The following is a 27509-nucleotide window of genomic DNA, read 5'->3' as shown; positions in this document are numbered from 1 at the left end:
ACTGCATGTTTGCCACGTGGATTTCACGATCTGACATACACCTCCAAATGCACTGTGTTCTTTGGTGGGTGATGCTGTTGTCATCACCCGAGGGTGTCGTTTCCAAGGGGAAAGGAACGTAAACAAAAACAAAAACAAAAACAAAAAAAAAAAAAAAAAAAAAAGGTTTAATTTAATTTTAGCTTTAATTTATTTTAAATCTAAATGATTAGAGATAGTGGAAGCTGTGGGCCCCACTTAATTACCCTTAATTATCACCTCCTAATACTCCATCACCCTTTATTAGTCTTTTCCTTATTGGGATACATATTTAAAATAAAATAAATAAATAAATAAATAAGGGTTTCTTCAATTATTGGAGAAATTGCTGTCAGAATATCTCAAGTACAGTAAGTACTCCCTCACCGTTACCTCGTCATTGTCAAAATTAAATAATTATACCATTAATTACTCATTTTTCTCTTAATCTAAACCCTAAACCCTACTTAGATTCTCTTAATTATATAGATTAACTTGCATAACGCTAAAAAAAATATATATATTCAAAACAGTAAAAGAGTAGTGTATAAGTATAAATACAAAAGTCTACATATTCAACGGTGCTGATTACTTAATAATTTACGTGGGACCCACCAGTCCTACTGCTTTCATTTCATCTTCCTCATCCGACCACGTGTCATGCCTTATCTCGCGAGTATACTAAAATAGCCTACTCGCCGCCATCGTACCGGGATTATTCTTCCCAATTTCCTTTTCTCCAGCATCATCGGGGTTTTTAATTATTGATTTCACCACCAACAACAACACCATAGATCCATTATTATTTGTTTAATTTTTTTTTTTTTTAATAAATTACAATGATATAAATTGGAATTGAAATTACAAGGGATGTGGGTGATTCGAAGTCATACCCAGAGAGCGCCGACTTCGACAAGCTTAGGTACGAGGTGGCCGCTGAGGTGGAGTGCGACGAGGGATTCAAGGCCGCCGACATAGGAGCCACCGATGAAAACGGCAGGAGTGGCTGCGGGTGTGGTGGAGGAGAAGGAGGCGAGAGCGTCGATCTCGTGGTCGTCTAATTCGATGACGGTAGGGTGAACGCCGATGGAGGCGAGAAGCTTCTTCATGACGTGGCACATGCAACAAGAAGTGCGGCTAAAGATGATGACTGGATGTTCGGAGATGAGGCGACGGATTCGTGTCTCGGCGGACTCGGCAACGTCGATGGAAAGGGAGGCGGTGGAGGGGACGGAGGAAGGCGGAGATAGGTCGAGGAGGAGGAGGTCGTTGGAGCAGCGTCGTAGGCCTTGCATCGCCGGAGGGCTTTAGAGAGAGAAAGTAACGGAATAAAAAAAATTGAGAAAGAGAGAGAAAATAAGTGAATAATGTCAACGAGGAAGTGGGGTGGAAGCGGGGACTAAGGGAGAAGAGGAGTGGTTTTATAAATAAAAAAAAAAAAAAAAAAAAAAATACAGAGTGGACAGTGTGTGCCCTTTGCTTACATCACTCTTTCATCTTCCACTTCATTCTTACAATTATTTTATTTCTTATTTATTTATTTATTTATTTTCCCACTCCTCTTCACAAACTATGACTTCCTTTATACTTCTACAATACTCACCTCTAGCGCGTGTCTAACACGCTCCCTTCCAAATCATCACAAAATTACCCCTTTACAAACCATGTAACCACTAAAACCCATCTATTTGTTAGATATCGTTGTCAGCTTCATGATTTAAATGCGTTAGGGAGAGGTATTGTAACGACCCAGATCCACCGCTAGTAGATATTCTCTTCTTGGATCTTCCCTTTCAGGCTTCATCTGTTAGGGGATGGTTTTCACACCCTTTTAAATGGTGATTTGTTCTCCTCCCCAACCAATGTAGGACATTATTCACACTCTTATAAAAAATGATCTATTTCCGTCTCTAACCAATGTGGATATTAGAATCCACTCCTTTGGGGGTCGTTATTCTTGATAGCACACTACTCGGTGTTTAGCTCTGATACCATGTGTAACAGCCAAAATCCATCGCTAATAGATATTGTATGTTTTGACTCATTACGTATTGTCATCAGCCTCACGATCTTAAAATGTATCTATTATGGAGAGATTTTCAGACCGTTATAAGAAATACTTTAATTTCTCTTTCCAACCAAAGTGGGATCTATCACGTATCGTTGTCGTCAGGTAAAACAAGATTTGGATTAATCGAATTAAAACGGCGAAACTAATTCTATTAATGATAAAAAAAAAACAAAAAAAAAAAAAAAACAAGCCCGATTTTTCGACTTAGCGGTTCGTGACCGGTGGGTTGAGCTTGGATAGGTTGGTTGGGTTTGTGAGTAATTATGGGTGATGAATCGAGTGGATAACACGATGGAAGGAGGCGCGTGGGATAATTGGGGTGTATTGATATACAATGTGGTTCAAATGTACTGGATATTTGCCCATGCATTAGCGTGGGAGAAAGGATCACATGGGCAGTAAATAACCATGACGTCACTTTGACTTAGACGTCGAATGGTAAGATTGCACCTTGACGTCACCAAAAGATAAAACCCTCTACCATTGCCACTTCAGTAATTTATATTATAAAGAAAAAATGTCATCTGACGTGGACTACATGCTGACCAGTCACACCGGGTCCCACTCCCATGACATAATCATGGGTGCGAACCTTCAATTCTCTCGTCACCATGACGATCCTTTCCTCCCACGTGGCCACCCCATTTACTTCCCTCTGCTCATGGAGAAATCGTGGGCCTAAAATAAATAATAAATAATAAATAAAATACCCCACCTTTACCACGCCACGTGCATTCCCAGCCATGGTAATTAAAAATGGGCAGTAAAATTTTATGAGGCTGACGTGGACCTTTACCCAAAAGTCCACGTTTAAATTCCACCGTTGATGGTGGCCACTGCGGTGTCTGCCATATGTGGAGGAGATGATCAAAACATTGGTGGGCCCCACACCCTTAAATTAAAAAAAAAAAGATCCTCAGTTTCCGAGTAATTAAAAAATATATATAATAATTATAATTAATAAATAAACCCACTTTAAACGTTAAATTTGGAAGCCCCACAATTACACTCAAAAGCTAGCATTATTAATTTCGTTCTGTATTTTACATTAATTCCAGTTCCACCCCTTCTCTTATGTCCAATCATGTTCCTACCCCAGTACATTTCCTTATTCATTATAATACCCCACAATTTCTTTAAATAATAAATTTCTACATCACCATCTCGCCCATAGTTATTTGTTACTAAATTTAAAAATACCCAAACCATGCTCCTTCGTCACACTACATCATCCTTTATATTACAAACTATTATTCCCATTTTGCATTCATTAATGTGTCATGCAAAATCTAGTTTACCCCACATTTTCCGTCCTCGTTTTCACTACTTCTATCTCCATACGTGAGATCCCACATTAGTTAAAGAAAATAACCGAACATCCTTTATAAAAGCGTGAAAACCTCTCCCTAACAGATGCTTTTTACAACATTGAGGGATAACGGAGGATAATATTAGAGTCAGTTAACGAGTGGTATGTTAGTTGGAGAGGGGATGCAGACACGTTTAAATCTGTGCGACACTAACCCCAAATAAGACGGAGGATCGAGGATAAGAGGATAGAGGATTTTTCTATAGTAACTATACGAGAATGGTGACAAAGATTACATTCACTATCCTCGTCTATCAGAATTAAGGCACCGAGATATCGAACCTTTTATTAGGTGTCAAGTATCCATTGGGTGGGCTAATCCCATGACCCGGATATGGAATCCGGGTGGATGGCCCCATTAGAAACAGTGTCGGAAAACACGCGTGACGCCAGTGTTTCTCAGTGGTTGCTTTCATGTCATTTCGCCTCTCCTTAAATCTGTCGGCGCCGTTGGATAGTGCCCCATTCATATACACAGAATTATCCGAAATATATTTATTTATATAAATAGAATTATAGAGTACCAATGTATTTATTTTCGGATAGGTAAATTAAATTCGTTGACTGGCTATCATGACACATGGGTGACGCAAACTGACATGACAGTCACAGATCACCGCCTGGCCCCGCTTACGTAATGATCTAAACCTTTGTCCGCCTTCCCTTCTCGTCCCCCACGTAGCCGGTAGCCCCCCCTTCCATCGGTGCTCCGATTTTCCATCACCGATCAAAATCGGGTGACGTGGGAGTGTGGCAAACAGTAGAATTCCATTTTCCTTTTGTTTTTTAATGAAAATTTGTGTAAAACTTTAAATTATTATAATATTTAACCTTTGTAACACGTAAATATTTAATATTTAAATTTTATAAAATTTTAGTAGTTAATACAATGGAAAATTTTAAAAGTCAACCGTCTCCCATCCTTATTATAATGTTTATAATCAAAGAATACTCTATCCATTGGAATAAGTTATTTTGGGAAGCCCAAAGCAAAGCCACGAGAGCTTATGTTTAAAGTGGACAATATCATACTATTATAGAGAGTTGTGTTCATCTACAAACCCAACTTTGTGTTTGACCCGAACAATCTGACTAGAATGGGCAACACAAAGTCTATTGAGAGTGAAGCTAGAGTGAGAGAAGGAAAACGACAAAGAAGGAAGGAGGGGCTCTTCATATTCGGAAAGGTTATGGAAATGCATGTGATGCGTTTAAGGTACTTTGTCTTTATGTGTGTTTTTTTTTAATAATATTTATTGATAATTATTAAATAAAAAGTAAGTCTAAGATTATTGCATGCATTTGGAATTATAAGCAAGTGGTACGCACCCTATTATTTTTATTTTTTATATTAACTATTATCTTCTTAAATTAAAATAATAGTGTACAAAGATTGCAAATATAATCCACATTGTTTTTAATTAAAAAAAATTAAAATTTATACCAATAGGTCAATAATCTATTAAATATAAAATTATCTTTTAAAATTCATAAGCTAAATAGATATAAATATTAAATATTTTTTTAAATAGTTTCATATTATTGATGGGCCATTGGATGAATGGATCGGACCCAACATTTCGAGTAGTTTGGGCTTTGATATTTTTGATTAAATCCGGCCCAACTAAATCTGAGGCCGAGGCCCATATCATTGTTCTGAACAATCTCTGCGATCGTTATTTGATTCCCAAGAAAGATACTGAATTTGTGTTGGCCTGTTAGGATTACTATGGTTATTCTCTGAAATTTCCGATGAGTCGCCGGAAGAAGAACTTCATTGCAATGTGCGCTGGCGGTGTCTCGGTGTTGATACTTACTATTTCGAGAGTTTGGTAATTTCTCCGGCATCATTGATATATTTGTTTAGGTTTCTGATTTCGTATTTACAGAAAATAAATGGATCGCTGTTTATCCTTGGCGTACCTGTTGTATCATGTGGATTTTCTTTCGCTTTTGATTAACGATTTGACGAATCTACCGTAACTATTGGTATCGTAGGGCGAGTTTTAGGGAAAACGGTAAGAGATTATATGTTTACACGAATCTAGTGTCGGAACGCTGGGTGTTGATTACTTGAAAATCGAGAAGTTATAGTTTGAAATTTTTGGAATCGAACATTTGTGTTTGCGTCTGCCATATATGGCTACCTCTTACGCTCATGCTCTATTTAATGCATGGTTTCGTTGATGTCTATTCGGATCTTGGGGAATTGGCTACCTCAGGGGTTTCTCGGTGATAATTTATGACTGATAGTTGTGCTTACGGTGGTGAGTGGAATGGAACTGGAAACGACGTCCATTGGTTGAATGTGTGATTGGTTTTTCAATGTTCTTAAAACTTGGATGCATTAAATTGGAAGTCTTCTAGACTGATAAGAATTCCTTTTTGGTGCTTTTTTTTTTTGTCTACAGGAAAGGAAATGTTGAAATCCGAGAGCAGGGCCTACCAACTACCAAGTTAGTTTTCTTTCCACGATGGTTCTCCACCATTTCTACTCTTTTGCTTTATATATTTGCGCCCACAGTTTCCAAAAAAGAGATGAGAACACACTTTTAAACGACACACCCCGAATCACGAGGGAAAAGAAAAACTGCTTTCAAATGTTTTTTAAAGCTGGAAAATTTGTTTTTTACAGATCGCTAAGCGTTAATGAAGTTTTCTAGAAAAAGAAAACTTTAGTCAAAAGGGGGATAGAAAAACAATTTATTTCTCTGTGAATGATACTGATTTTGCTCGGATTAAACTCCATTTTAGTTCCTTTATTCTTTGAATAAATTGATTGTGCGGCCTTGAAAATATGCAAGTGAGCATATTCGAAGTCAAATTGGTTACTTTTTAGAAATGGTGGCGAGGGATTAAGATAAGATATATTAGAAGTTCTAAGAACAATGTCATATTCCACTCTATTTTAAGTTTGGACACGATCGTTTCACAATTCACAAAGACCCCCCAAGCTTTTGTTTTAGAGAAATGTCCAATTCCCAATCCTATCAGCTAACTGAAGTATGGCTGGTCTTGGGCCACTCTGGTTTTATCTGCATGACAAAGTGGGTCAAGACTGAGACAATCTATAAGCCTTATCATTCCATCATTTTGATTCAATTACTCTCTTATCCCCATATCCTTTTTTTCATGCCCCGACCCTACCATTATCCATTCACTTTCTGACATGCCCCATTCTCATCCATCCATACATTTATCCATCCATCTATCATATTGGGACTACTTGTTCTTATACTCAAAGAACCATTTAGTCAAGTCCTGAAGAGAATACCATTCACCATGGACGGGAAAGTTGACCGAACAGATCAGAAGTTGAATGGTCGGCTTAACGAGATTGTTGACAAGAGAATGAAGCGTAACGTTCGAGGTTCAAAAGACTTCCTACCACTTATTTTGAGAGCAAGAGAATCAGGGACAGTTTGAAGGAATGTCTTCACTCCAGACTCTACATCAGTGCAGTCACATACGAACACCCTACTTGTTGCTGGGTCAGCTTCTGTTGTATATTTAGTTGCTGGACATCCAGAAGTCGGAAAGACGTTGCTAGAAGCAATCAATGACTTTTGTCAATCAGATCAGATACCAATAGCTGCTAATGATCTTCAGAAGAAGTTTCCATATCTAGAACAGGCTAAGTCGTTTCTGGTCTATTGTTCTCATTTCTGTGGTTTAAGACCCTCTCACATGAAGAATGTTTTGCTTTCAGTTTGAATGCAAGTATCTATCATCAAAGTTATGTGAAAAGAAGATTATGTATGTTTCTTGAAAGTTTAGGCTAATTGTTCTAAACAAACTTTGCATAAGTGGGAAAGACAAGATGGATAACTAAAGACCAACAAGAGCTATAATACAAAGAACGAGCCATTCTCCATTGGACATTGCAGGTTGTTTTAGTTCAACGTGCCTTTGAAACAATACAAACTCTCTCTAGTGATACACAATTTTGACGGAAGGAATTGAGAAATAAGGCAGTGCAGAACTCTTCTTCTAGAATGACCAGAAACAGGGCTCTATCTAATTGCTCATGACCTTAGCTTTGTTCCATTCTTACCCAATTGTGTTGGCAGCATCAATGGCTTGAAGGGGTTGACTGATGAATCAGAGCCAGCACTGCTCTTAGAATCCCCATTGGAGAAAGCTGCCGACTTCTTAAGGAATTGAAATTCATCCATGGACTGCCTTTGAATTCGGAGCGACAAGTGACTATTTGTCTTCTGCTTCGCCCTTGTTGACTCGGTAAGGTTCATGTAACTCGGCCTACTGTTACTGCTGTTATCTGTTCTTTCTATGGTTGAGAAAGCATGCCCTGAAACGGGAGTCGTCGATGTGCAGATTGAAGATGAAGCAGAGCTCTCATCATACCAGAAATCAGAACTTGGGCTAGAACAAGAACGAGTTTGCCCACTTGAGGGAGGTCTAGCAGATATCCTAGTTGATACATTGTTCTTCCGAACTTTCACCAAACTTGGTTCAGAACCTTTGGAATATTTAGACAAAACAGACTCTGTACAGCTCTTTGAAGGTGGAGTGACTTCAATCGAATCAGTGCGAGATTGTTCCATCAACCTCGTCTCCCATGGCTTCGCCACCATCCATCTCTCCAACCAACTCCATCCCCAATTGTTCTTGTCGAACTTATAATTCTTAAGAGCGTAAACCGAAGCATCCATTCGCAAGGTTGAGCTTGGTGTTGCCTTCAATTGCTGGACAGTCAAAGATACACATAAGAACCAAACTGTAACATGCTTTCTCTAAAGAAAACTAATTTTGTCCATACCTTTTGAACAAGAGAGTATGCAATGGCTCTCTCCCTCTTAAATGCTCCATCTTGCCTCATTTGTAACTTAGCTTTGATATCTTCCAATGTCCCTTTGCTATCACACCAACCCTCCTGCAAATTAACCAAATTGATTCTTCAGTTCTCAATGCCATCTTTAAGTGCACAAATCAAAATGACAGTCTCTCCTTATATTATAATAACCTCAGCTTGCTTCAAGAGATCAGCCCTGCTGCGATGTACATCAAGCAATTGCTGCACAGCCTGCCCCTCGACCGACATCCTCACACGACGAGCCCTGACTCGAGCTTGAACTCGAACCAAAGCCTGCATGCACCTAAGGGTAACAGCTGCCTGCTTCCTCACCAAACGACCCCTCACCAGAGCTTGAAGCCTCACCACTCCCTTCAACGCCCTAAGAGCCCTCCTAGACTGCAAAACCAAAAAGTTCCAGTTACAAATCAGTAAAGTACTTGACATTGTGTCCTAAATCTAAGTTCAAAGACTCACGAAAGCTGCCATTTGAAGTGAAAGTGGAACTATCTAACACTAACAAGCTTGAGAAGTATGGCATCAAACAAGTAAGAGTAAGAGTTGTACCAAGAAACCGCGAAATGCAGTTTGGATACGAATTGCAGCCCATTCTTGGCGAACAAGCCTGAAATCTTTGGGCGGAGCACGGAGGACGGTGGCGACAGCGACGGTGAAAGAATCAGGGGCTCGAGGAGAATGAGAGCCTTCAGAAGCTGTCTTATGTGCCCCTTTATAAGCCTTCCAAGCAGAGCTCAAATCCCCTGAAGGGCTCCTCCATAGCCTCCATTTCTTAGTTTTGCTCACATTGTCTTCCTTATCAGACTTCCTCTGTCCTATAAGAACCTTCATCCATTTCCCAGAACCCCCCATGAAACCAGAGACGAAACAGAGATATCAATAGTGAAAACTTAAGAGGAGAAAAGTTGCAGGCTTTTTGTGTAGGGGAGGGGGAGAAGAATGTCACTCTCTTGCAAGTGAAATCCAAAAATTCAAAAACTTTGTGGGTCGTGTCGTGTGAGAGAGACAAAAAAGTGTTTCAACCACGACAACCAACGAGAGCTTCGCATTTGAATTTCAAATGCCCAACAATGGAGTTCGGATACGCCTACTTGTCCCGCTTCATTCCAAGATTCCTTTTTTACCCTTGGGGTTTTACATTATTAACGATACCAACCCCACGATTTCCAAAAAGAAAAAATCCATGAAAAGTCACGCTGCCAGGCACGGCTACATACCAAAACCTCCAATCTGACAAATCTTCCTCTAAACATACTTCTATTAATGCCCTCTTCTTTAGTTCCTTCTCGGGGAATCCCCACCGTCCGATCTAATCCCCACTTTGGAATCCAATGCTTTTTAAAAATCATTGTTTTACTTCTATTTTTTTTTTTTTTTTTTTTTTTTTTTTATTTCACTATTCTCTTTTGTGTTTCGTTTTTTTCACATTTTAATTAAATTTTATTTCATTAAAAAAATCATTTGAATTTTAACGTGGAAAGTAATTTTTGTATGACATAGGATAGGGTATGTGGTTTTTTTAATTTAGATGTTACATAAATATAAAATAATATTATTGATTCGAACCTAACTCAATAAATAAGATATTTATTAATATTAGAGATTAGTTAATTGTTAGTCCATTTAATAGTACTATTAAATTTGCATGTGGGCTAATAGTGTAAATTGACACAATAAAAATAGTTCACTTTTTGTCTACTTTTTCTCGACTATTACAAAAGTCGAACCATATTGTATAAAGCCTCATTTTAGTTTACTGGTTTTTTTTTTTAACTGTTTTAAAGATAAATAATTGAGTTTTGCATAAAATAATAATAAAATGTATCTTAGATTTAATTAGTTATTTCATAAAATCCTTATTTTTTTAAAATTTCCCTTTCTTTATTTTACAAAATTATATTCCACGTCAATCTTTTTGTGTTTTTTATTTTATTTTATTCCACGTCAATCTTTTTGTGTGTGTGTGTTTTTTTTTAAATTTTATTCCACGTCAATCAACAAATTGATTCTAAAAAAACAAATAATTTAGTCTGACTTACGGACTTGGTTTGTTTGTTTGAAATGCCCATTTTGTCGTTATCGATACACAGGTAAAAAAGTAAAACCATTTCAAAATTCAAATATATTTTATGTAAATATCACTATATTTAATTCAAATCTCAAAAAAAGAAAAAATAATATTATATATATCAAAGGTACATCTGGGTTGCCCAATTGGATAGCGAGCTGGTGACATCTGGGACGACCAATCGTCAAGATAACGCGAAATCCAATGCCACATGTTTTTTCGTTTTCTTCCAAATAAATTTTGCAATACCATATTTGATTTAATAAATAATACATTATTTCTAACTTTTTAAAATAATATTCATTAAATTATAATTTTCTCCCAACACTTTTAGTTTAACCTAAATAATCTAGTTGACTAAATAGATGATATAAACATTGCCGACACTAATATCCATGTTTTTTTTTTAATCTAATTTGTTGTTTGTAATGTCATGTTTTTTTTTTTTTTTAGAAAATAAATATCATGTTGTTCAATTTTGACTTTCATTTTAATAATATTTTATCATATATTGTAAATATTTGAATCTTACTATAACACTATCCATAAATTCTTTTTAACGACACATAAATATTTCATATTAATACGTGATATGAACTAAAACGTTTTCATCCTTTTAGTAAAATTTGAGAGCAAACAGTTAACAAATAATTTAAATAATTATTTATTTAAAATTAAACCTAATTGACGTTTTAAAATTTAAAAAAATAAAATAAATTAATATCAAATGAGCGTAATTTGTCCATACACTATATATACATCGATAGTGTTTACAGGAGAGTCCAGTCATTAGCTAATGAACCAAATGAACCTATTTACCTCCTAAAAGAGTGAAATGAACCTCAAAATAGGGAGAAGAGTCGATAGCCTCAAATTACAGGCAAAGGTAGTCTTTCAATGCCCTCCTTTCTCTGATCTTTCTCCGATATTCCCTGAGCTACTGAACCGGAAGAAGAAGAATGTACCCACGTACGTATATATACACATGCATGCAACCAAGTATAATATTTGAAATTAAAAGACAATGAATGTTTATTAATACTTTTTTTTTTCAAATAAAAATGCATTAAATAGCATAATCATATACATAGCAATAAATCATGTTATATTTATTAATAACATTTACCTAATTTTATTTTATTAGTACACATTGCATTTAAGGCCCATTTTAATTAGCATGCCGACAAACACTTCAATCTTTATATGTTTATATTTTTCATTTATTTTATTCATTATTATTTACTTATTTATTTTAAATATTTTCTACCTTCTTATTAAAAAAAAAAAAAAAAAAATTGACACTTGAGATTTTATCACGAAAAATATTAAATTTTAGTTTATAATTTTTTAAAAAAATCTTTGATAAAAAAATATATTTTTTTCAATAAGCTCCGTGATGTGACAAGATGAAGTATTGTATGAATTATTGAGCATATGATAAAAAAAAAATGATGGATATTTAAATATAAAGAAACATCTACCATTCCTTTTTATGAAATCTATTGCAAACAAAGAGATGAGGACAATGATTTGTGTGTGTAGTAATTATTGATGATCAGCAAGAACAAAAAAGAAGGAAATAAAAAAGAGGGAAAAGGAAGAATCTGATATAAGAAAGGAAGAAGCCAAATTAAATGTAAAGCAGAGGAGCCAATAAGAAATGATAGCGTGGGAATGTCAAAGTGTTAATCCAAGATTATCATAGTGTAAATGGGTCCGATTAAACACTGAAAAAAGGACCCAATTCTAATCGATGCTGAGTCAACTCAAACATCTATCTTCTCCGATCGGGACTTGGCTTTTATAATGATTTTGGAGCGATTCGAGTCGCGAAATTGGCGAGTTGTTTCCCTTTTTTATCTGTTTTTAATTTCAATTACTTTTAATTTTGAGGGTTTATAGTTTATAAGTATTTAGAGTGATAGCGATGATCATGATTCTGATAGGCGACAAAATGGAGATGGGCTGCTGCTCGTGCTTTGGTATATAAGGAATCCCATTGATTTTTCCAATTCTAGTTGCCGTTTTTCTCTCCATTTGTTCAGGATCATCGAAACCCGCCTTGGCCCTTGTTGTCTTTTTGAGTAATGGTCCTGAAATTCTGTTTTGTTTTGTTTTGTTGCTCCATTTTTGGGAAGACTTCCAATTCTTCGCCGATTAGAAGGATATAATCTGCAGAAGATACTTCTGCTTCTGCTTCTGCTGCTGCTTTTCCTGTTCTTCGCTACCCCTTTCGTTAGTTCTTGCCTTTTCCCAATGTTTCTTTTCGAATCATATTGAGAATAGCTTCGATTTTGAATGGAAGAGAGTAACTCTAAAAGCAAGTTCAAGAGGGTTTGCGTCTTCTGCGGCAGCAACTCTGGCCATCGCAAAGTCTTCAGCGATGCCGCTCTTGATTTGGGAAATGAACTGGTTTGTTCGTTATGTGTTCATTTCACTTTTTCTTCGCCGATGCTTCATTGAAAGTTATTTTGTTCTTATTTCATCGATCCCGTTTAGTTTAATGGAGTGAATTACAGGTTGAGAGGAAGATTGATTTGGTGTACGGTGGGGGAAGTGTTGGTTTGATGGGATTGATATCACAAACTGTATACGATGGAGGCTGCCATGTTCTTGGGTAGGATAGAATCATAATTTGGGCTGTTTTCTATTCTATTCCCTTCATTCATAATGCAAGAATTTAACGTTTTTGAAGTGCACATTAATGGATTTCTCTTTACATGCAGGATCATTCCGAAAGCTCTGATGCCTCATGAGGTACATGCTTGATTCTTCATCTAAGCTAAACTAGTGTTCTTTGTTTCTATCAATGTAAATTATGAGAAGGGAAATGATCACATATTGGTTGGTAAATTGTCTTGGATGATCTTGGTAGATTTCTGGGGAAACTGTGGGAGAGGTAAGAACAGTTTTGGACATGCATGAACGAAAAGCTGCGATGGCTCGAGAATCCGATGCTTTCATTGCTCTTCCTGGTAATTTTATGGAGAATTCATGGCAACAACTTTATAATTGGTTCTACATTATCGTTCATAGTTGCTGCATTTTGTCCTGTTTATTCATTAGATTGGAGGATTAGATGTATAGATTGTATAAGGTTTTTGTTTGCTTTAGGAGGGTATGGGACTATGGAAGAGCTGTTGGAGATGATAACGTGGGCGCAACTCGGTATCCACAAGAAACCGGTAAGTGTAACCTGTGCTAACTCTGTGGTTAAGGATCCAATGTAAACCAACTCTGTTAAGCTTGTACTCTGCACAGATTGGCCTGCTTAATGTTGATGGTTACTACAACTCTTTGTTGGCACTATTCGATAATGGCGTGGTAGAAGGTTTCATTAAGCCTGTTGCTCGAGAAATTGTGATATCTGCTCCAACAGCAAAGGAACTAATGGAAAAAATGGAGGTATGTGACACCCTCCTACTCCAATTTTTGCTGAAAGCAATATAGGAGAACTAAATAAACATAGAACGAAGTGATTTGTATATCTTAGAGATTCACAATAACTAGATGCTTCTACCGGGGTATAATGTAACATTGTGTGTTGACTTCTAGAATTGATTTAGGCGTTCGGTTTCTTATGAAATGGCGATTATACATTTGCTCTCTCTCCATAACTTTTTGTTTTGCTAGTAAGAATTACATAAAACTATGTTCTAAACCCGTGTTGATTCTGATTTGATAACTTCGGTTTCATTTCATCCAGGAACATACTCCTTTTCGTGAACACGTTGCTCCCCATGAAAGCTGGGGAACGGAGCACCTCGGGGATTATCCTAGCCAAGAAAATAAACCATGACCGATAAGCGGTATTGAAACTTCCCCTCAGACTCCTGATGTCATTCCATCATCATTTTTAATCATGATTGAGAAACTGTTTTGATGGGGCCATAAGTGGTTCATCATTGTGTACTTGTGTTCTTTGTGATTGGAATTCTAATAAATGCCTCTTTCTGTTTACAAAGTGCTTGGTTTGCAATCATCTCTAGTGGACTTAAAAGGAAAAGCAAACATTATTAATGAAGAACTTTCTTTGCTCTTATTGTTCTTAGTGCACTTGATTAGGAGAGTTAAAGGATTGAGTTCTTGATTGATTAACAGTTCAACTTGTTTAAAGGTCTATATACTTCAGCTGTCTTTCAATTTGAAAATGAATGGATACCATTTCTTGTGCTCTGTTAGGACAATAGAGAATATATCTGAGTTAATAGCACCAATACTGAACCCATCTCATCATTCACCTTCTTAGATAAGACAGGATGGAAGAAAAAGATATCAAATCTTTTCTTCTATTAGAAGCTAAACCCAAGCCGACCGCTAGCAAATATTGTCCGCTTTGGCCCATTACGTATCATTGTCAGTCTCACGGTTTTAAAACGCGTCTGCTAAAGAATGATTTACGCATTTTTATAAAGAATGCTTCGTTTTCCTTTCCAACCATAGAGAGATCTCACGTACCCAGATGTTAATACACTGACAAATAGAAGTAGACGGTCCCAAAACTATAAGAAACCGAATGCTGTGTCTGTCAGCCCTGTCAATCCAGTTCATCATAAGCTAGCTTTATTTGAGTAGCATGGCCTGAAGTCAGTCTGCCAAAGTGTCACATGGGTTTCTCAGGTTATCTCCATTCACGCTTCAGGAGTAGGGCAGGCATCTTTCCGGTCGTCCTACCACAAATTCTTGCTATCAATCACATGACTGGTTGTGATTAGAAGAATCATAAACCAAGGAATTTAGAGCAGAAAGCTTGGGAAAGAAGTGTTCTTGAATGCTGCATGCATTTGGTTGGATTCCACATTTTTTCTGCTCTTTTCATCTTTCATTAGAGATTTGTTGGCAAAGCAAAGCAGTCAGTGGAGTGAATGATTTGGCTGTTAATTCCTTCCTTTTCAGGGGACACTTTGTTTCTGCAATGAGTCCCCACAGCCTATACAACTGCTTGCTGCGCTGCTACACATGTTTGTTTGCAATAATGGAGATGATAAAAGGATGGGGTTTGAAAAGTAAAAGACTGTTCATAATACTATTCTTTTGCATTTTGGTTGGTAGTGCATTTTTCTGTCAACGATGTTGACACTCTTTTTTTTTTTTTCTTTTCATTATCTTCTGTCATTATTGGCTCTATTATGCCCTTTCAGTGCGCTCCTCATTATTGCATCTTTATTCACAAACTCTCTTGTTTCTCAACTTTGTTTAGTTTTAATCTGTGGTCCATCTTTGAATCCTTGTTTATTTGTTTATTTGGGTGCTTATCGATTCATCGGTATTCACAAACTCGATTGTTTGGACCAAAGTATTTTCTGACGTTCGAAAATGAATGACTTTCTATACTTTAGATATTTGATATAGGAACATCTTTCTCGTCTTCAGGTCGCCTCGATTCCCTCCACACAACGATGGAGAATCTTTGTACGACAATCAAGACGTTTAATCAAACGTAGTCAATTTGCATTCTTCTTATGACTTTTCTTCTTCCTCTTTGGTGTCATTTTTTAGTACCCTCAACCACGTCATTCTTAGTCTTCTCAGCCTTCCTCCTTTACACAACCTTATCAATGCTCGAAAGTTGTGCACCAAACTTCATATCATTAATCCTCCTCTGATCAACCATGTTGTTTTCTGTAGGAACGATCTTTGAGTAATACATGGTAAGATATTGTTGTTTAAGTGATTTGCACCGCATCGAGTCAAGGGCAAAATATATGTTGCTTTCCATCCGAACTACCCCTCTCTATTTTACCTTTCAATACTTTTTTTCAGTCATTAAATCATCTAACCAAATATTATGTTGCTCTTTACATTATAAAATCAATTCCAATCACTAATGGTATTCTATCCATCGTCCCAAGAACAACTTTAACTTTGACTAAGTCCTCGTAATTATCAAATTCAATGAAGGAAAATAACCTTCACATGCTTTAACTCTAAGTCATTAAGCTCCTCGCAAGATAATGAGGTGGAAATTTTCTTAACCAATCATGTTAAACTGAGTGCCAAAAAAAAAAGAAAAAAAAAAAAAAAAAGAGAGAGAGAGAGTAAAATTCAAACCAATTCTTGTCTTTTTTCTAGTCTAAACTCGATCAGAATCAAGATCAAACAAAAAGACAGAACGCTAGCCTCGACTCCCAATCATTTTCTGATCTATGAAAAAAGGCACAAGCTAGTTCCCTCGGTCCATTCACACCTAAACTAAAGAGCAAGAACATCATATCGTTGTTTCTCGATGTCCTCGTTTATGTATCCCCTAACCGGGATGCTTCATTTTCGAATAAAAAAACAAACAAACAAACGTGAAGAACCGGATGAGAGGGAAGAAGCTTGTTTTTTTCAAATTTGGACCCACCTCCAAATTTAAGTAAAAAAATGGTAAATTTGTCTTTTCACACGCCAAGAAAATTCAAAGGGTCTAAAGAAAATTCGAAGGGTAATGAAAGCAAGAATCCTAATGAAATTAAATGGACACCAACTTCAAATTTTGAAGCTTTTAGAGATCCAAACAATTAGATTCAATTCAAAAAGTCCTTCAACTCATGACATGAACATGAACATGAACAGTGGAGTAATTGGATATTAAGAATTATTCTTAAACATTGAAACAACCAAAGGGGATTTCACAAAATGTGGAACCTAAGAAAAGAAGATATACTCTAAATACACCCACCACCAGAAAGTGAAGAGCATTGCCAGATTCCAACCCAGATCAGCATATGTTCATACCTGATCTCCCACATTAGTATCTATACATCAACCGTCTCCATGTTCTTCAAGAGTCGGCCTTCGCTTTCGAAGATAGCAAATTTTGTAACGTGGTTGTCTGAATGATAGCACTTGGACTTGAATCTCTTATACGGACAGATGATCCAGATCTATGCCCAAAGTTCCTATCGGTGCCACTTTGCTTGAAACGACGGTACAGCCACGTAAGACGTCGGATCAGTCGTGACGAACTCACAAGCAGAATAACTCCTACGATGATTAGCAGCCTGTACAAAGTAACTGTTCTTTAAGTAACACATGCATATGACATACATCATACGAACCAAAATTCTAATCCCATCACATAATCACCCTTTGAAAATGATAAGGAATTATGCATTCATTTATCACATACTTGGAAAGCATTTGTAAATTTTCCTTATTAAGCCAAGGTACTGATGTGGGAATGCATAGAGCACAGAACAGATATAAATTTCTAGTTTACCATCCAAGCAGAAGGAAAAGCCGAGCGGTTGGCGACGATGGCAATTCTTCACCCAAAGCAAGCATACCAGCAACAACACCAGTAATAATAGACGCCACAGCAGCACATGTAGATACTACAATGGCCCTCCCATGTTTTAGTCCTCGAGTCTACTAAAGAAAAGACATAGTTAATATGAATTTGAAGAACTTGCAAAGAAGTCAAATTACCAAGCATTTCAAGCTACCTGATAGTAAAATCCTGTAGCACTGCAACAAATACTTATAAGGATGCATATAGGAACTAATATTTCGTGGAAGCCCTGCTCCAAGAATAAGAATCCAGTCTTCGATATTACAGATGCCATCCTGCAATTGCACGTTTTAATCGTGTCATTCTGCTGCCATGAAACTAAAATGTTCATTGGCTGTTTCCCTTTCAAAACGTCGTATAGCAATAGTTCTCCAGGTATCGAAAATCGTGGACACTTGGAGAGTACGCAAACAACCATAATAATGATAGAGCTATTCAAAATTCAAAATTCATTTTTCATTTTCTTGTCAAAATGAAACAAACTAGGACATGCTAGAAACCAGACAGGAGCCAGAATTCCTCACAGTGAAGCAAAATTCTAAACCCTAATATTCATCCTCAACCTAAATAATTGCAGGATATGTAATCTAATAAAGTCGAGGAGTGCAAGCCAAAGTAGTACCCGAACAAAATGCCTGATTCCAAACCATATATTATTTCTTCAACAACTTCAAATTCCATCTGCAATAGACACAGATATGCTTATGACATTATTCTTTTAGGAGGACAATAAGGCCAGCGAAAGATCAACATAAAAGCAATGAATTTACCAACTCTTGTTCTCTCCTTTGACGTTTGTAGAAATGAAGCCATCCATTAAGAAGAACCTGTTAAAATATAGATGTATCCAATCACATCGAGATATTAGCAATTTCACCGTTTGCAGCTCAATTTACAAATTATTAGAATGTTATATTGTTTTTGCAAGCAAGGCCATAAAACCACTAACTCAAACAGCCCTATCTAGAGATTTCTACAAAACATCAGGTGATGATAATATAAGATACCTACAAACAAGATGGTAATGAAGAATGCTAGCCATGGTAAGCGGAAAATTGATATCTCAGAGGCCTTTTGCTCCTCGCCTCCAGCACCAACCCCTACAATAGAACTAAATTAATTACAGTACTAGGAAGGAACATAAAGATACATATAAAGGCAGAAGCAAACCTGAGATACACCAAATGAACATTTACAGAAATGCAAGGGCAAAAATGATTAAAACGACGATTAGATTAAAGACACAAATATGAACTTACATTACCTATGGTGCCAATGCCAGCAAGCGTAATCCCCATCCAATCGACGATATTCATTATTTCTTTCAGATAAAAATGTGAAAATATAGAGAGGATGGCAAGCCCACATCCAGAAACTGGTTGAATAATAGATACCTGAAAGACAGTCATTAGAAAGGACGAGCAGATTACGAAGAAGAAAATCAGCTCAAGATTCATTGACAGAAGAGTATAAATTTTCCTATGAGGTATAAATCTTGGGGAAAAAAGCAATCTGTGAACCAGTTTTGCAACATCAAATTACAGATGAAACATTTAAATTGCCAGGGATTTCAGTGAGAGATAATATACACTAACCCTAGTTCATTTAGATCTTAGAAAAAACAACATACGCGCCCAATAACTTGAAGAATTAATGATGCAATACCGATCAAACAACTGAAAAGGAAAGGGTGAAGTAGCTGAATAAAGGACTTACAGGGGCGAGGGATAGCGCTCTCAGCATTAGCACGGCTCCAAATATATCCATCAGAAAACCTATGATCCAAGCTCTGTTAAAAGCATAAGCCCTAATCACCTATATAACACAGTCAATCAGAGGGAATTCATCAACTCATTCAAGGATTGTTTATAATCATCTCGACAGCACAAATCCCTAATGAAATTCAACAGTGAAGACATATTGAAAATCAAAGAAGATGAACATCAATGAAACACAATACAATTAGCCATGGCAGTTGAAGGGAGAAGAAGAGAACAAACGAATCGCATGAAATTAAATGACCTAGAAGGAAATGTCAAGAAAATCACAACGATCACTGACATGGACAAACAAAATTGAAAAGAAAAGGGGATACCGAACCTTGAGCTTGAAAGAGAGGGGAGGAAGAATGACGGTGCCTTTCTTCTGCAGTACCTTGCCGATGTTGTTGCCAGCGGCGGCCGCCAAAGTTAAACAAATCGGCTCCCACATCTGGTTCCCGAAAGGCCGATAATCGAAACAAAAAAGAAGAAAATAAAAGGAAATTGGGAAGAAGAAATCAAAGAGATCGAAAAGGGTACGGCAAGGTTTGAGGATGAACTGCGTTTTACGTCAAAGCTTAGCATCCAACGACAAAAATTTGTTCTTTTTGCCTTGTTCATTTCTCACTAAACCAGGCCACGACCCCATGAAAGCCGGTGGGCTAATCACGTGCGGATCAGATGCCCCTCCAGTCCTTTGGCAGCTACGTGTCAACCGGTTACTGGCTGATGTGGCCTTTTTATTTTTTTTACTTTTTTTGTGTCTCTATTTTTCAACTCTTTTTCATCTTTAATTAGTTGAATTATGAATAGCGTCATTTAATCTAAATTACAATTTGAGTAGAAAAATTGACATGGAATTGAGGGCCCATTTCTAATATGGACGCGAGGCCCATTGGTTTGGGCAAAATTGGGCCTAATTCTATTTGTTTCAGGCCCATTTCTAATATGGAAGTGAAGCCCACTTCAAGCGCCCATTTTGTTTCAGGGCCCATTTCTATTTGTTTCAGGGCCCATTTTATGGCCCATTTGGTTTGGACATCTTTACATAAAAGAGAAGGGAATGAAAATTAGAGGATTTTTTTTTCTCCTTTTATTATTATTTTTACCTGATTTGATAAAAAAAAAAAAATAATAATAATAGAAATAATAATATTATTATTTTTACTCTAATATGACAATGCTTCGAGAGGGAAGGCTATTATCTCTACGTATCGATTAGAGTCATTTCAGCCTACTTTGTTCTGACTCATATTTATAGAATATCACAGTTAACTTTGAAACTTTATGATTAAATTATCGAAAAGAAAAATGCACTTTATTGGTATAGAATTTCTCATTCAGACGTCGTATCGATCCACTCATGTACCCCTCATTTACTTGAGCATCACAAATTCTCTTCTCAAACAAATATAATATTGAACCCCAGGAGATCCACATCGGTGGAGAGGGGAAACGAAGAATTCCTTGTAAGGGTGTGGAAATCTCTCTCTAACAAACGTGTTTTAAAATCGTGAGGCTGACGACGATACGTAACAGACCAAAGCGGATAATATTTGTTTAGGGAGGATTTGGGCTGTTAAAAATGGTATCAAAGCTAGACCAAGTAGCGTGATATCACACAAGACGATATTTTATTTGAAGATTTCGAATAATGGGTATTAAAGTTTGAAACGATAAGAGTATAATTAGACGTAACCCTAGAGCCAAAGGGTATCTAGTATATAAAAACTGGAGCCTTTATTTAAAATGTGTAAGATAGAATATAAAGTTAGATAATTTATTTAAGTATCTAAAAAAGGAGGGAAGGTAAGCTAAGATTGTGATGATGTTGTAGAGAATGAAATTCTCCATTGTTGAGAAATGGAGAAAATGAACCCCGACCATACAAAATGGAACGTCTTAGGACCACTGATACAATGATTCTAAACAAACAAAAGAACCCAATAACTCATATGCCCCTCCTCCTCATCATCCATTCTAATGCCCTTGCCTTTGCCTTTGGACATCGCCCATTGGCCATCGCCCATTGGCCATCGCCCACCGCCCACCGCCCACCGCCCATCGCCCATCGGCCCCCCACGTTCTGTCCTGGACTCGCATGGCCGCCTATGGCCGAAAGTGCATGCGCCCATTCATATATATATATATATAAATGCTAACTCTGCCTCGAATTAGGGTTACCATTAACCCCACAAGATGCCTTCCCCTATTTGCTTATTGGCTAGCTTTGCCCATTGAGATGTCGAGAGAACAAACCACCCTTTATAAGGATGTAGAAACCTTCCCGTAGGAGACTCATTTTAAAGCCTAGAGGGAAAGCTTGAAAGAGAAAGTCCAAAAAAGACAATATATGCTAGCTAGCGATGGATTTGGGTCGTTATAGTCATCCTATCTTATTCAATTCCTCCCTTAAAAGTGGGGTTTCCTTATTCTTACCCAAAAACCAACTCGTCAACTCGGTTGATCTGATTGTGAGATCTCACACTGATTCGAGAGACAAACGAAATATTTTTTTATAAAGGCATGGAATTTTCTTCCTAGTAGATACGTTTTAAAACTGTGAGACTGACGACGACATGTAATGAACTAAACCGCACAATATCTGCGAGCAGTGGATTGATCAAACTCGTTATAAATTTGAAACTAAGCTCAAACGAGTTAAATTAAGAACTTTTAAAAGATAGAGACTTGATTAAAGCTAAGCGAGTCTTGCCCGTTGCCACCATTATTAGTCTCTCACTTAAAAAATTAGTAAAAAGATATATATATATATTTTGATGGATGATGGGGAAGAATATCATATGTGTCCCATAGCATGCATTCTCTCATCTTCCACTATCCCAAAAGGGAAAGCTTCCATGAAAAGTTGACAAACACCTTCCCTTTTGGGTAAAAAAAAAATCATTAAATTTGTCTCTCCATTTTAGAAAAAAATAAAATAATAATAATAAAAATAAAATAAAATAAACCCATTTTTTGTTATTTTAATTTGATGTTTATGTTAATTAATACAAAAATTAATGATGGTGAAAAAATAAAAATTAGTCAAGGATTCTATGATGATTAGGTTAAATATTTTAATTAAGTTGCTTTAGAGCCTTGGCGCCCTTCTGTTCAAATCTTATTGGCCCATTCATCGTAGCTTCCTTTTTATTTTCTTAATCTTCTTTAATACTCACTTTAATCCCCTAATTAATCTCAATTATCTCATGTAATGGGCATCATTTAATTACCCAAATAATCATATAATTGGCGTCACTTTAATTAACCAATATTTTCACGTGGGTAGCATCGACCCAACAAAAAAAAAAGTCAACTCGTAAATGAACATAAATTCTCAATCCAACCGTGAGATCCCACATCAGTTAGAGACGAGAACAAAACATTCCATAAGCGTGTAAAAATCTCTCTAACAGACGCGTTTTAAAATCGTGGAGCTAACAGTGGGCTTGGACTTTTATAGTTTAGGTTAGGTAATCTAAATGGATGGAGTTCTCGAGTGATATAGTCTCTTTTTTTTATTAAAAAAATCTCGTTTTTGAACTCTATATAAACCCACAATGCTTCCCCCTCCTCACACAACAGCTCACCCACAGACCTCAATTTGTTCCAATTTTGTGGGACAGGTGTTGGGGTTTGCGTCTTATGTCCATTGGAGATGAGGTGAAGAAGAAATATGTTGAGAATTGAAGTTTAGGGTAAGATGGAGGAGGAGGAGGTGACAGAAGAGAGTGAGCACATAAGGTACTTTCTTGCATCTTAGGGTTCATGCTTGAAGCTTTCTGTGCTTACTCTCTATCTGTCACCCCACCATGTCCCCTCTCTCTTCTTTTATTATTATTTTTTTTTACTGAATTCATGTTTTTTACCATGTGGGTTACCTAAAGTTTTGATCTTTTTTGTTTATACTGACAGCTTTTTTGTCTTGTCCAAGTGAAAATGAAACATTTCTCAGCAAAATTACCATGTGGGTTACCTAAAGATCTGAGCTTTTTTGCTTTGTTTGTGGTAAAACCCTGTTGGGTTTCTTTGATTTGATCTTTTTTCTTTGGTTCTTATTTAATTTGTGTGTTATTGAGGGTAATTAAAGCACTTTAATTAAAGGAGAAAGTGGAGAATTCTTTGAATTCTTCTTTGGATTTGTGGGTGTAATGTTCTAAGAGATCACATAAATTGATTGATTGTTTGATCCATTTTCAATCTCTATGGATGTTTCTAAATAGGGGAGCTTTGGAATTTGGATGCATATAGCTTTTGGTGCTTGTTTGTTTCAGAATAGATACTCGAGGAGAACTTATTCTACGCTAATGATGCTCAAAAATTGATATCTATGATGTTACTTGAAGAACATCTGTTCTATAAGTTGTCCAATGCCATGCTAACTCAGTATATATTCAAAAGAGAATTTGATATCTACCATGTTACTTGTGGTTTATTGCAAATAAGAACCCTTTACTTATATTTGGTATTGGTTTTACTTACAAGTTCATCGACAATTTCTTCTTTTAAACCATGTTTTTGTTCTTCAATGTTCCACTTTAATATAGTAACATTGTTGTCAGCTTGTTTTTCAAATGAAAATTTTGGGGTTTTTTTTAATTGGGTTTTGGTTTTTGTTCTTGGGTTTGTAAGTTTTATTGTAATTATTAGATTATGACTTCAAAAAAATGTTTTAAATTTTTGCTATACAAATGTTTTCATTATCAAAAGTTATAATTTTGTTTCAAAAAAAGAAGGAAGCCGACGAGATTCATACGTCTCGTAGAGGAAGCTATCCAAGAAAAAAAACCGAAGAAACGTGATCGGAAGAAGAATGGACTGATGCAATAATTAAGGTTCAGTTTGATAATCATATGTTATAAGCCATTCATGTTGTCTTTTTGCTTACCTCACATATAACACTAATTTCAATCTTTCAAAACTCTCTTTGGAAATCTCTCTGCTCCTTGTTTTCTAAAACTTTATTCTTAAATCGGGACCAGAGACTCAAGCATACGTTGTTTGGTCGTAAGCAATGCAAGAACGAATTGACTTAGCTCACTTGTTTCTGGGAAGTAAGTGTCACACAATCGCAAGTCCGCTGTCATCAAAAGTGTGATTGTGACAAGTAGATAATAAAATATGAAAATCTATAGGTATAATTTTAAAAAACTAAATAGTTATTAAACGAAACTGAACGACATTCGTGACCGAGTATAGTTAGGATGTTCAGAAGCTAATGATGCATCTAAGAGAATCATATACAGTCCACAAACACGGGGTATTTCATAAATTACACGTCCATTTCCCTTTGTACAAATAAATGCTCTACCATCTTAAACAAAGCTTAAATATCAACTCAAAACCTTCCAGTATTAAAAGGAATTCACATAATGATTCTACGCCCCTTGACATATATTAAAAGGAAAGCTGATATGAATTATGAAAATACATAATATTCAAAGCAGTACTGGGGATATCCTAGTATCTATCAGTGAACCAAGAACTCACATTGATTTGGGATAAAACCGAATCGTTTAGCAGCTGAAACGATCGTTGGCTCATCGACTCGACGCAGGATGTGGCAAAGAATCAATGCACATTCTGTATCCTTACTAGACGAGATCTAGAACAACTCTTTTGCAGTAGAAGCCTAAGGGGAAGGAACATAAGAATCTTATATGAAGACCGGCAAAAACAGAGGGAAATGATAATATAAACGTTGAAGTATCAAATAATTAAAACATCTCAGAGGTCCTTCAGATATCATACGATGAGATGAGTCAATTAGACATGAGTTGAACAAAAGCAGAATAGCACAAGCAGAGAAAAGAGATCAAAGAGACATAATGTGTATTATTGATAGGAATAGTCTCACGTTGAGTTTATGAGCAAAGAACACTATCTCCATTGGTATGAAGCCTTTTGGGGAAATCAAAAGCAAAGCCACGAGAGCTTATGCTCAAAGTGGACAATATCATACCATTGTGAAGATTCGTGGTTCCTAACAAGCAAAGTCACCATGTGCATAGAACAAATCCGTTCATAGCGATACCTATGAAAAAAGTAGGAACTCAATGAGTGCTAGATTATGCCACACCTGGGACATCTTCTCTGTGGAAACTGCATACACAATAAAAACCTGTTTGATCAAGAATAGTTTATCAACATACTAATCTAGTTTAATAACGAGAATACTTTAAATTCAGGCTGTGACTAAGAAATCTTCAGTAAACTACCATGAATCGATGATGGAGTAATGTGGTTTCTCAAGTTATCAGCAGTAAGATCACAAACAAAGGCAGCAACATGGCTCTCATTGAAGTCTTTTATGTGTCTGCATTAAGCAAACCAATCCTTTTGCCAACTTGAGCCACATTTTTCAATAGAAATGTAATAGCTCAAGCCCATCGCGAGTAGATATTGTCTGCTTTGACCTGTTATGTATCGCTGTCAGCCTCACACTTTCAAAGCGAGTCTACTAGGGAGAGGTTTCCACACTCTTATAAATAATGTTAATAATGTTAGCAAAATATTGCCCCATTTTAAATGTTACAACTAAGCATAGCGTATTATAACTAAATTTTCTTTTTTAAATGTTACAACTAAGCATAGGAATAGAAAACGATCAAAATGCGATGAACTTTTCAATACTCAAATAAATATTCCAGACACCACAAGTCAATGACAAAATATGCTGCTACTCTTACACAGTAGTTGAGGCATAGAGTTCAAAATTGGTGATCATGTAACAGTCAACCCCATTCCTAGCACATATTGTCCGCTTTAAATTTTTTTCTTCAAGAATTTTCTCTCGAGGTTTTTAAAACATGTCCACTAGGGTGAGGTTTCCACGCCTCTATAAAGAATGTTTTATTCTCCTATTCAACCGACGTGGGATCTCACAATCCACCTTCTTGGGGGCCAGCGTGACACACCCAGTGTCTCGCTCCGATACCATTTGTAACAACCCAAGGTCCATTTTAAAATCGTGAGGCGGACGGTGATACGTAACGGGCCAAAATGGACACTATCTACTAGCGGTAGGCTTGGGTTATTACAGATAAGTAGTTGAGTTATCTAGTTGAGGAAAGATTCTAGCCAAAGTAGAAACTTACTCTGTGTTGATGCTTTTTGTAAAAGATATCCCAGTACTTCTTAGCGTCTCTTTCAAACTTCTCTGCAAGAATGAGATATGTGAGCATCTGAATCTCATTCAAGAATATGAACTCAGTATGTTCTTTGGCATGATATGTTAGAATACTCGCGATTGAAAAAAAAAAAAAAAGAAAGAAAGAAAACTCCATTATTGGAGGAAGAGTATATCTGAATCTTCTAAATTGCAGGTTGTAGCTCCACAGGCTGTTGTACATTTGAAGCTATCTTCTCCCACAAAGCTACATGAAGAAGAAAAATCCAGAACACAAATCTTTTTATAGCTTCAACATAACGCAATCATCGCACATTCCAAGAACACGAAATCATCTGTACATTACTATTAATTCCGAGGAAAAGAAAAGGAAACTCAATGCAAAATTCCTCTCAAAATAACTAGCATGGAATCTTGAGCTAACCTTTCCAATTATAACAATGTGAGCATCGAGTGAGTATTCCATTCGAGAAAGAACGACACAGGCAAAGATGAAAAGGCCACAACATTGAGAATCATTCAAAGGAGATAGCGATAATGAACAAATGGATGATATACAACTTCACACAGAATCTACAATAAACAGAATATTTATGTCAACCTGTTGAGCTTCAGATCGAAGAACTGGAAGGGGAAGAGTTGCAGAGTCTGTTTAAGCTACAACAGCTTTGCCGCCAATATGGGCCACGGAGCTGAATCAGGGTTTTCGTAGAGGGTTTTGAATGGAAAACGCAGCGTTTTGGTGGCTTCTTAACTGTCAACTAGCCCAAGCGGGAAGGAAGCATCAAAACGCACCGTATTGCTGGTTGCTGACCATAAATTTTCGAAGAAATGCCAACTTGAATGTTTCAAAAATAGTTTCAGCCTGAGGAAACAGAGTTCTAAAATTTTGTTTATCAAATATATTTTTATTAACTATTATTTTATAAAGACTAAAAATGGTTTTTAAATCGACAAATAATTAAGATATTATATTTTTATGCA

General features: G+C 36.5%; 4 protein-coding genes and 3 long non-coding RNA genes across 10 annotated transcripts; 3 read left to right on the top strand and 4 right to left on the bottom strand.

Annotated features, from left to right (window-relative positions):
- Window positions 1-518: 518 nt before the first annotated feature.
- LOC111788325 (Thioredoxin superfamily protein) lies at window positions 519-1425 on the bottom strand. The gene has a single exon (XM_023668654.2). The coding sequence runs from the start codon at window positions 1311-1313 to the stop codon at window positions 906-908; it is 408 nt and encodes a 135-aa protein (XP_023524422.1). The 5' UTR covers window positions 1314-1425; the 3' UTR covers window positions 519-905.
- A 3731-nt stretch (window positions 1426-5156) lies between these two features.
- Window positions 5157-8671, top strand: LOC111788347 (uncharacterized). The gene is made up of 3 exons (XR_002814142.2): window positions 5157-5290; window positions 5870-7697; window positions 7794-8671. It is a non-coding gene; the product is annotated as an uncharacterized LOC111788347 (long non-coding RNA).
- Window positions 7288-9201, bottom strand: LOC111788185 (protein IQ-DOMAIN 6-like). The gene is made up of 4 exons (XM_023668441.2): window positions 8839-9201; window positions 8443-8670; window positions 8239-8352; window positions 7288-8164 (listed from the first exon to the last, which is right to left on the bottom strand). The coding sequence occupies exons 1-4, from the start codon at window positions 9139-9141 to the stop codon at window positions 7484-7486; spliced, it is 1326 nt and encodes a 441-aa protein (XP_023524209.2). The 5' UTR covers window positions 9142-9201; the 3' UTR covers window positions 7288-7483.
- Window positions 9202-12126: 2925 nt separating this feature from the next.
- On the top strand, window positions 12127-14321 carry LOC111788282 (cytokinin riboside 5'-monophosphate phosphoribohydrolase LOG8). Its single transcript, XM_023668601.2, has 7 exons — window positions 12127-12769; window positions 12877-12974; window positions 13084-13114; window positions 13233-13332; window positions 13472-13542; window positions 13619-13762; window positions 14064-14321. The coding sequence occupies exons 1-7, from the start codon at window positions 12656-12658 to the stop codon at window positions 14154-14156; spliced, it is 651 nt and encodes a 216-aa protein (XP_023524369.1). The 5' UTR covers window positions 12127-12655; the 3' UTR covers window positions 14157-14321.
- A 2467-nt stretch (window positions 14322-16788) lies between these two features.
- On the bottom strand, window positions 16789-20021 carry LOC111788226 (putative magnesium transporter NIPA9). Its single transcript, XM_023668507.2, has 9 exons — window positions 19734-20021; window positions 19350-19448; window positions 18898-19027; window positions 18645-18733; window positions 18404-18460; window positions 18256-18314; window positions 17788-17908; window positions 17562-17710; window positions 16789-17343 (listed from the first exon to the last, which is right to left on the bottom strand). The coding sequence occupies exons 1-9, from the start codon at window positions 19842-19844 to the stop codon at window positions 17124-17126; spliced, it is 1035 nt and encodes a 344-aa protein (XP_023524275.1). The 5' UTR covers window positions 19845-20021; the 3' UTR covers window positions 16789-17123.
- Window positions 20022-22989: 2968 nt separating this feature from the next.
- On the top strand, window positions 22990-23857 carry LOC147793361 (uncharacterized). The gene is made up of 2 exons (XR_015420040.1): window positions 22990-23140; window positions 23312-23857. It is a non-coding gene; the product is annotated as an uncharacterized LOC147793361 (long non-coding RNA).
- A 788-nt stretch (window positions 23858-24645) lies between these two features.
- On the bottom strand, window positions 24646-27479 carry LOC111788357 (uncharacterized). Of its 4 annotated transcripts, none has more exons than XR_015420043.1 (5): window positions 26950-27479; window positions 26494-26772; window positions 25615-25812; window positions 25431-25498; window positions 24646-25028 (listed from the first exon to the last, which is right to left on the bottom strand). It is a non-coding gene; the product is annotated as an uncharacterized LOC111788357 (long non-coding RNA). The 4 variants fall into 4 exon arrangements; XR_002814152.2 differs by having other exon boundaries at window positions 27127-27479; XR_015420042.1 differs by having other exon boundaries at window positions 25431-25517; window positions 26494-27479.
- Between the last annotated feature and the right edge of the window lie 30 nt (window positions 27480-27509).

The sequence above is a fragment of the Cucurbita pepo genome, chromosome 2 (genome assembly GCF_057944985.1).
Source record: "Cucurbita pepo subsp. pepo isolate OVF chromosome 2, ASM5794498v1, whole genome shotgun sequence".
Lineage (NCBI taxonomy): Eukaryota > Viridiplantae > Streptophyta > Magnoliopsida > Cucurbitales > Cucurbitaceae > Cucurbita > Cucurbita pepo.
The sequence above is the reverse complement of the archived record's forward strand: the minus strand, read 5'-3'. Positions and strand labels throughout refer to the sequence as shown.

Bases quoted from the DNA above. Each gene is read 5' to 3' on its own strand.
- LOC111788325 (XM_023668654.2), bottom strand. From the start codon at position 1,313: ATGCAAGGCCTACGACGCTGCTCCAACGACCTCCTCCTCCTCGACCTA.
- LOC111788185 (XM_023668441.2), bottom strand. From the start codon at position 9,141: ATGGGGGGTTCTGGGAAATGGATGAAGGTTCTTATAGGACAGAGGAAG. The intron at 8,671-8,838 runs GTACAACTCTTA...TTGGTTTTGCAG, and splicing joins CTGCATTTCGCGGTTTCTTG to TCTAGGAGGGCTCTTAGGGC. The intron at 8,353-8,442 runs GTTATTATAATA...GTTAATTTGCAG, and splicing joins ATCTCTTGAAGCAAGCTGAG to GAGGGTTGGTGTGATAGCAA.
- LOC111788282 (XM_023668601.2), top strand. From the start codon at position 12,656: ATGGAAGAGAGTAACTCTAAAAGCAAGTTCAAGAGGGTTTGCGTCTTC. The intron at 12,770-12,876 runs GTTTGTTCGTTA...AGTGAATTACAG, and splicing joins TTGATTTGGGAAATGAACTG to GTTGAGAGGAAGATTGATTT. The intron at 13,115-13,232 runs GTACATGCTTGA...TGATCTTGGTAG, and splicing joins AAGCTCTGATGCCTCATGAG to ATTTCTGGGGAAACTGTGGG.
- LOC111788226 (XM_023668507.2), bottom strand. From the start codon at position 19,844: ATGTGGGAGCCGATTTGTTTAACTTTGGCGGCCGCCGCTGGCAACAAC. The intron at 19,449-19,733 runs GTTCGGTATCCC...TGTGTTATATAG, and splicing joins CCCTCTCTTTCAAGCTCAAG to GTGATTAGGGCTTATGCTTT. The intron at 17,711-17,787 runs GTAGCTTGAAAT...TTTCTTTAGTAG, and splicing joins CTACAGGATTTTACTATCAG to ACTCGAGGACTAAAACATGG.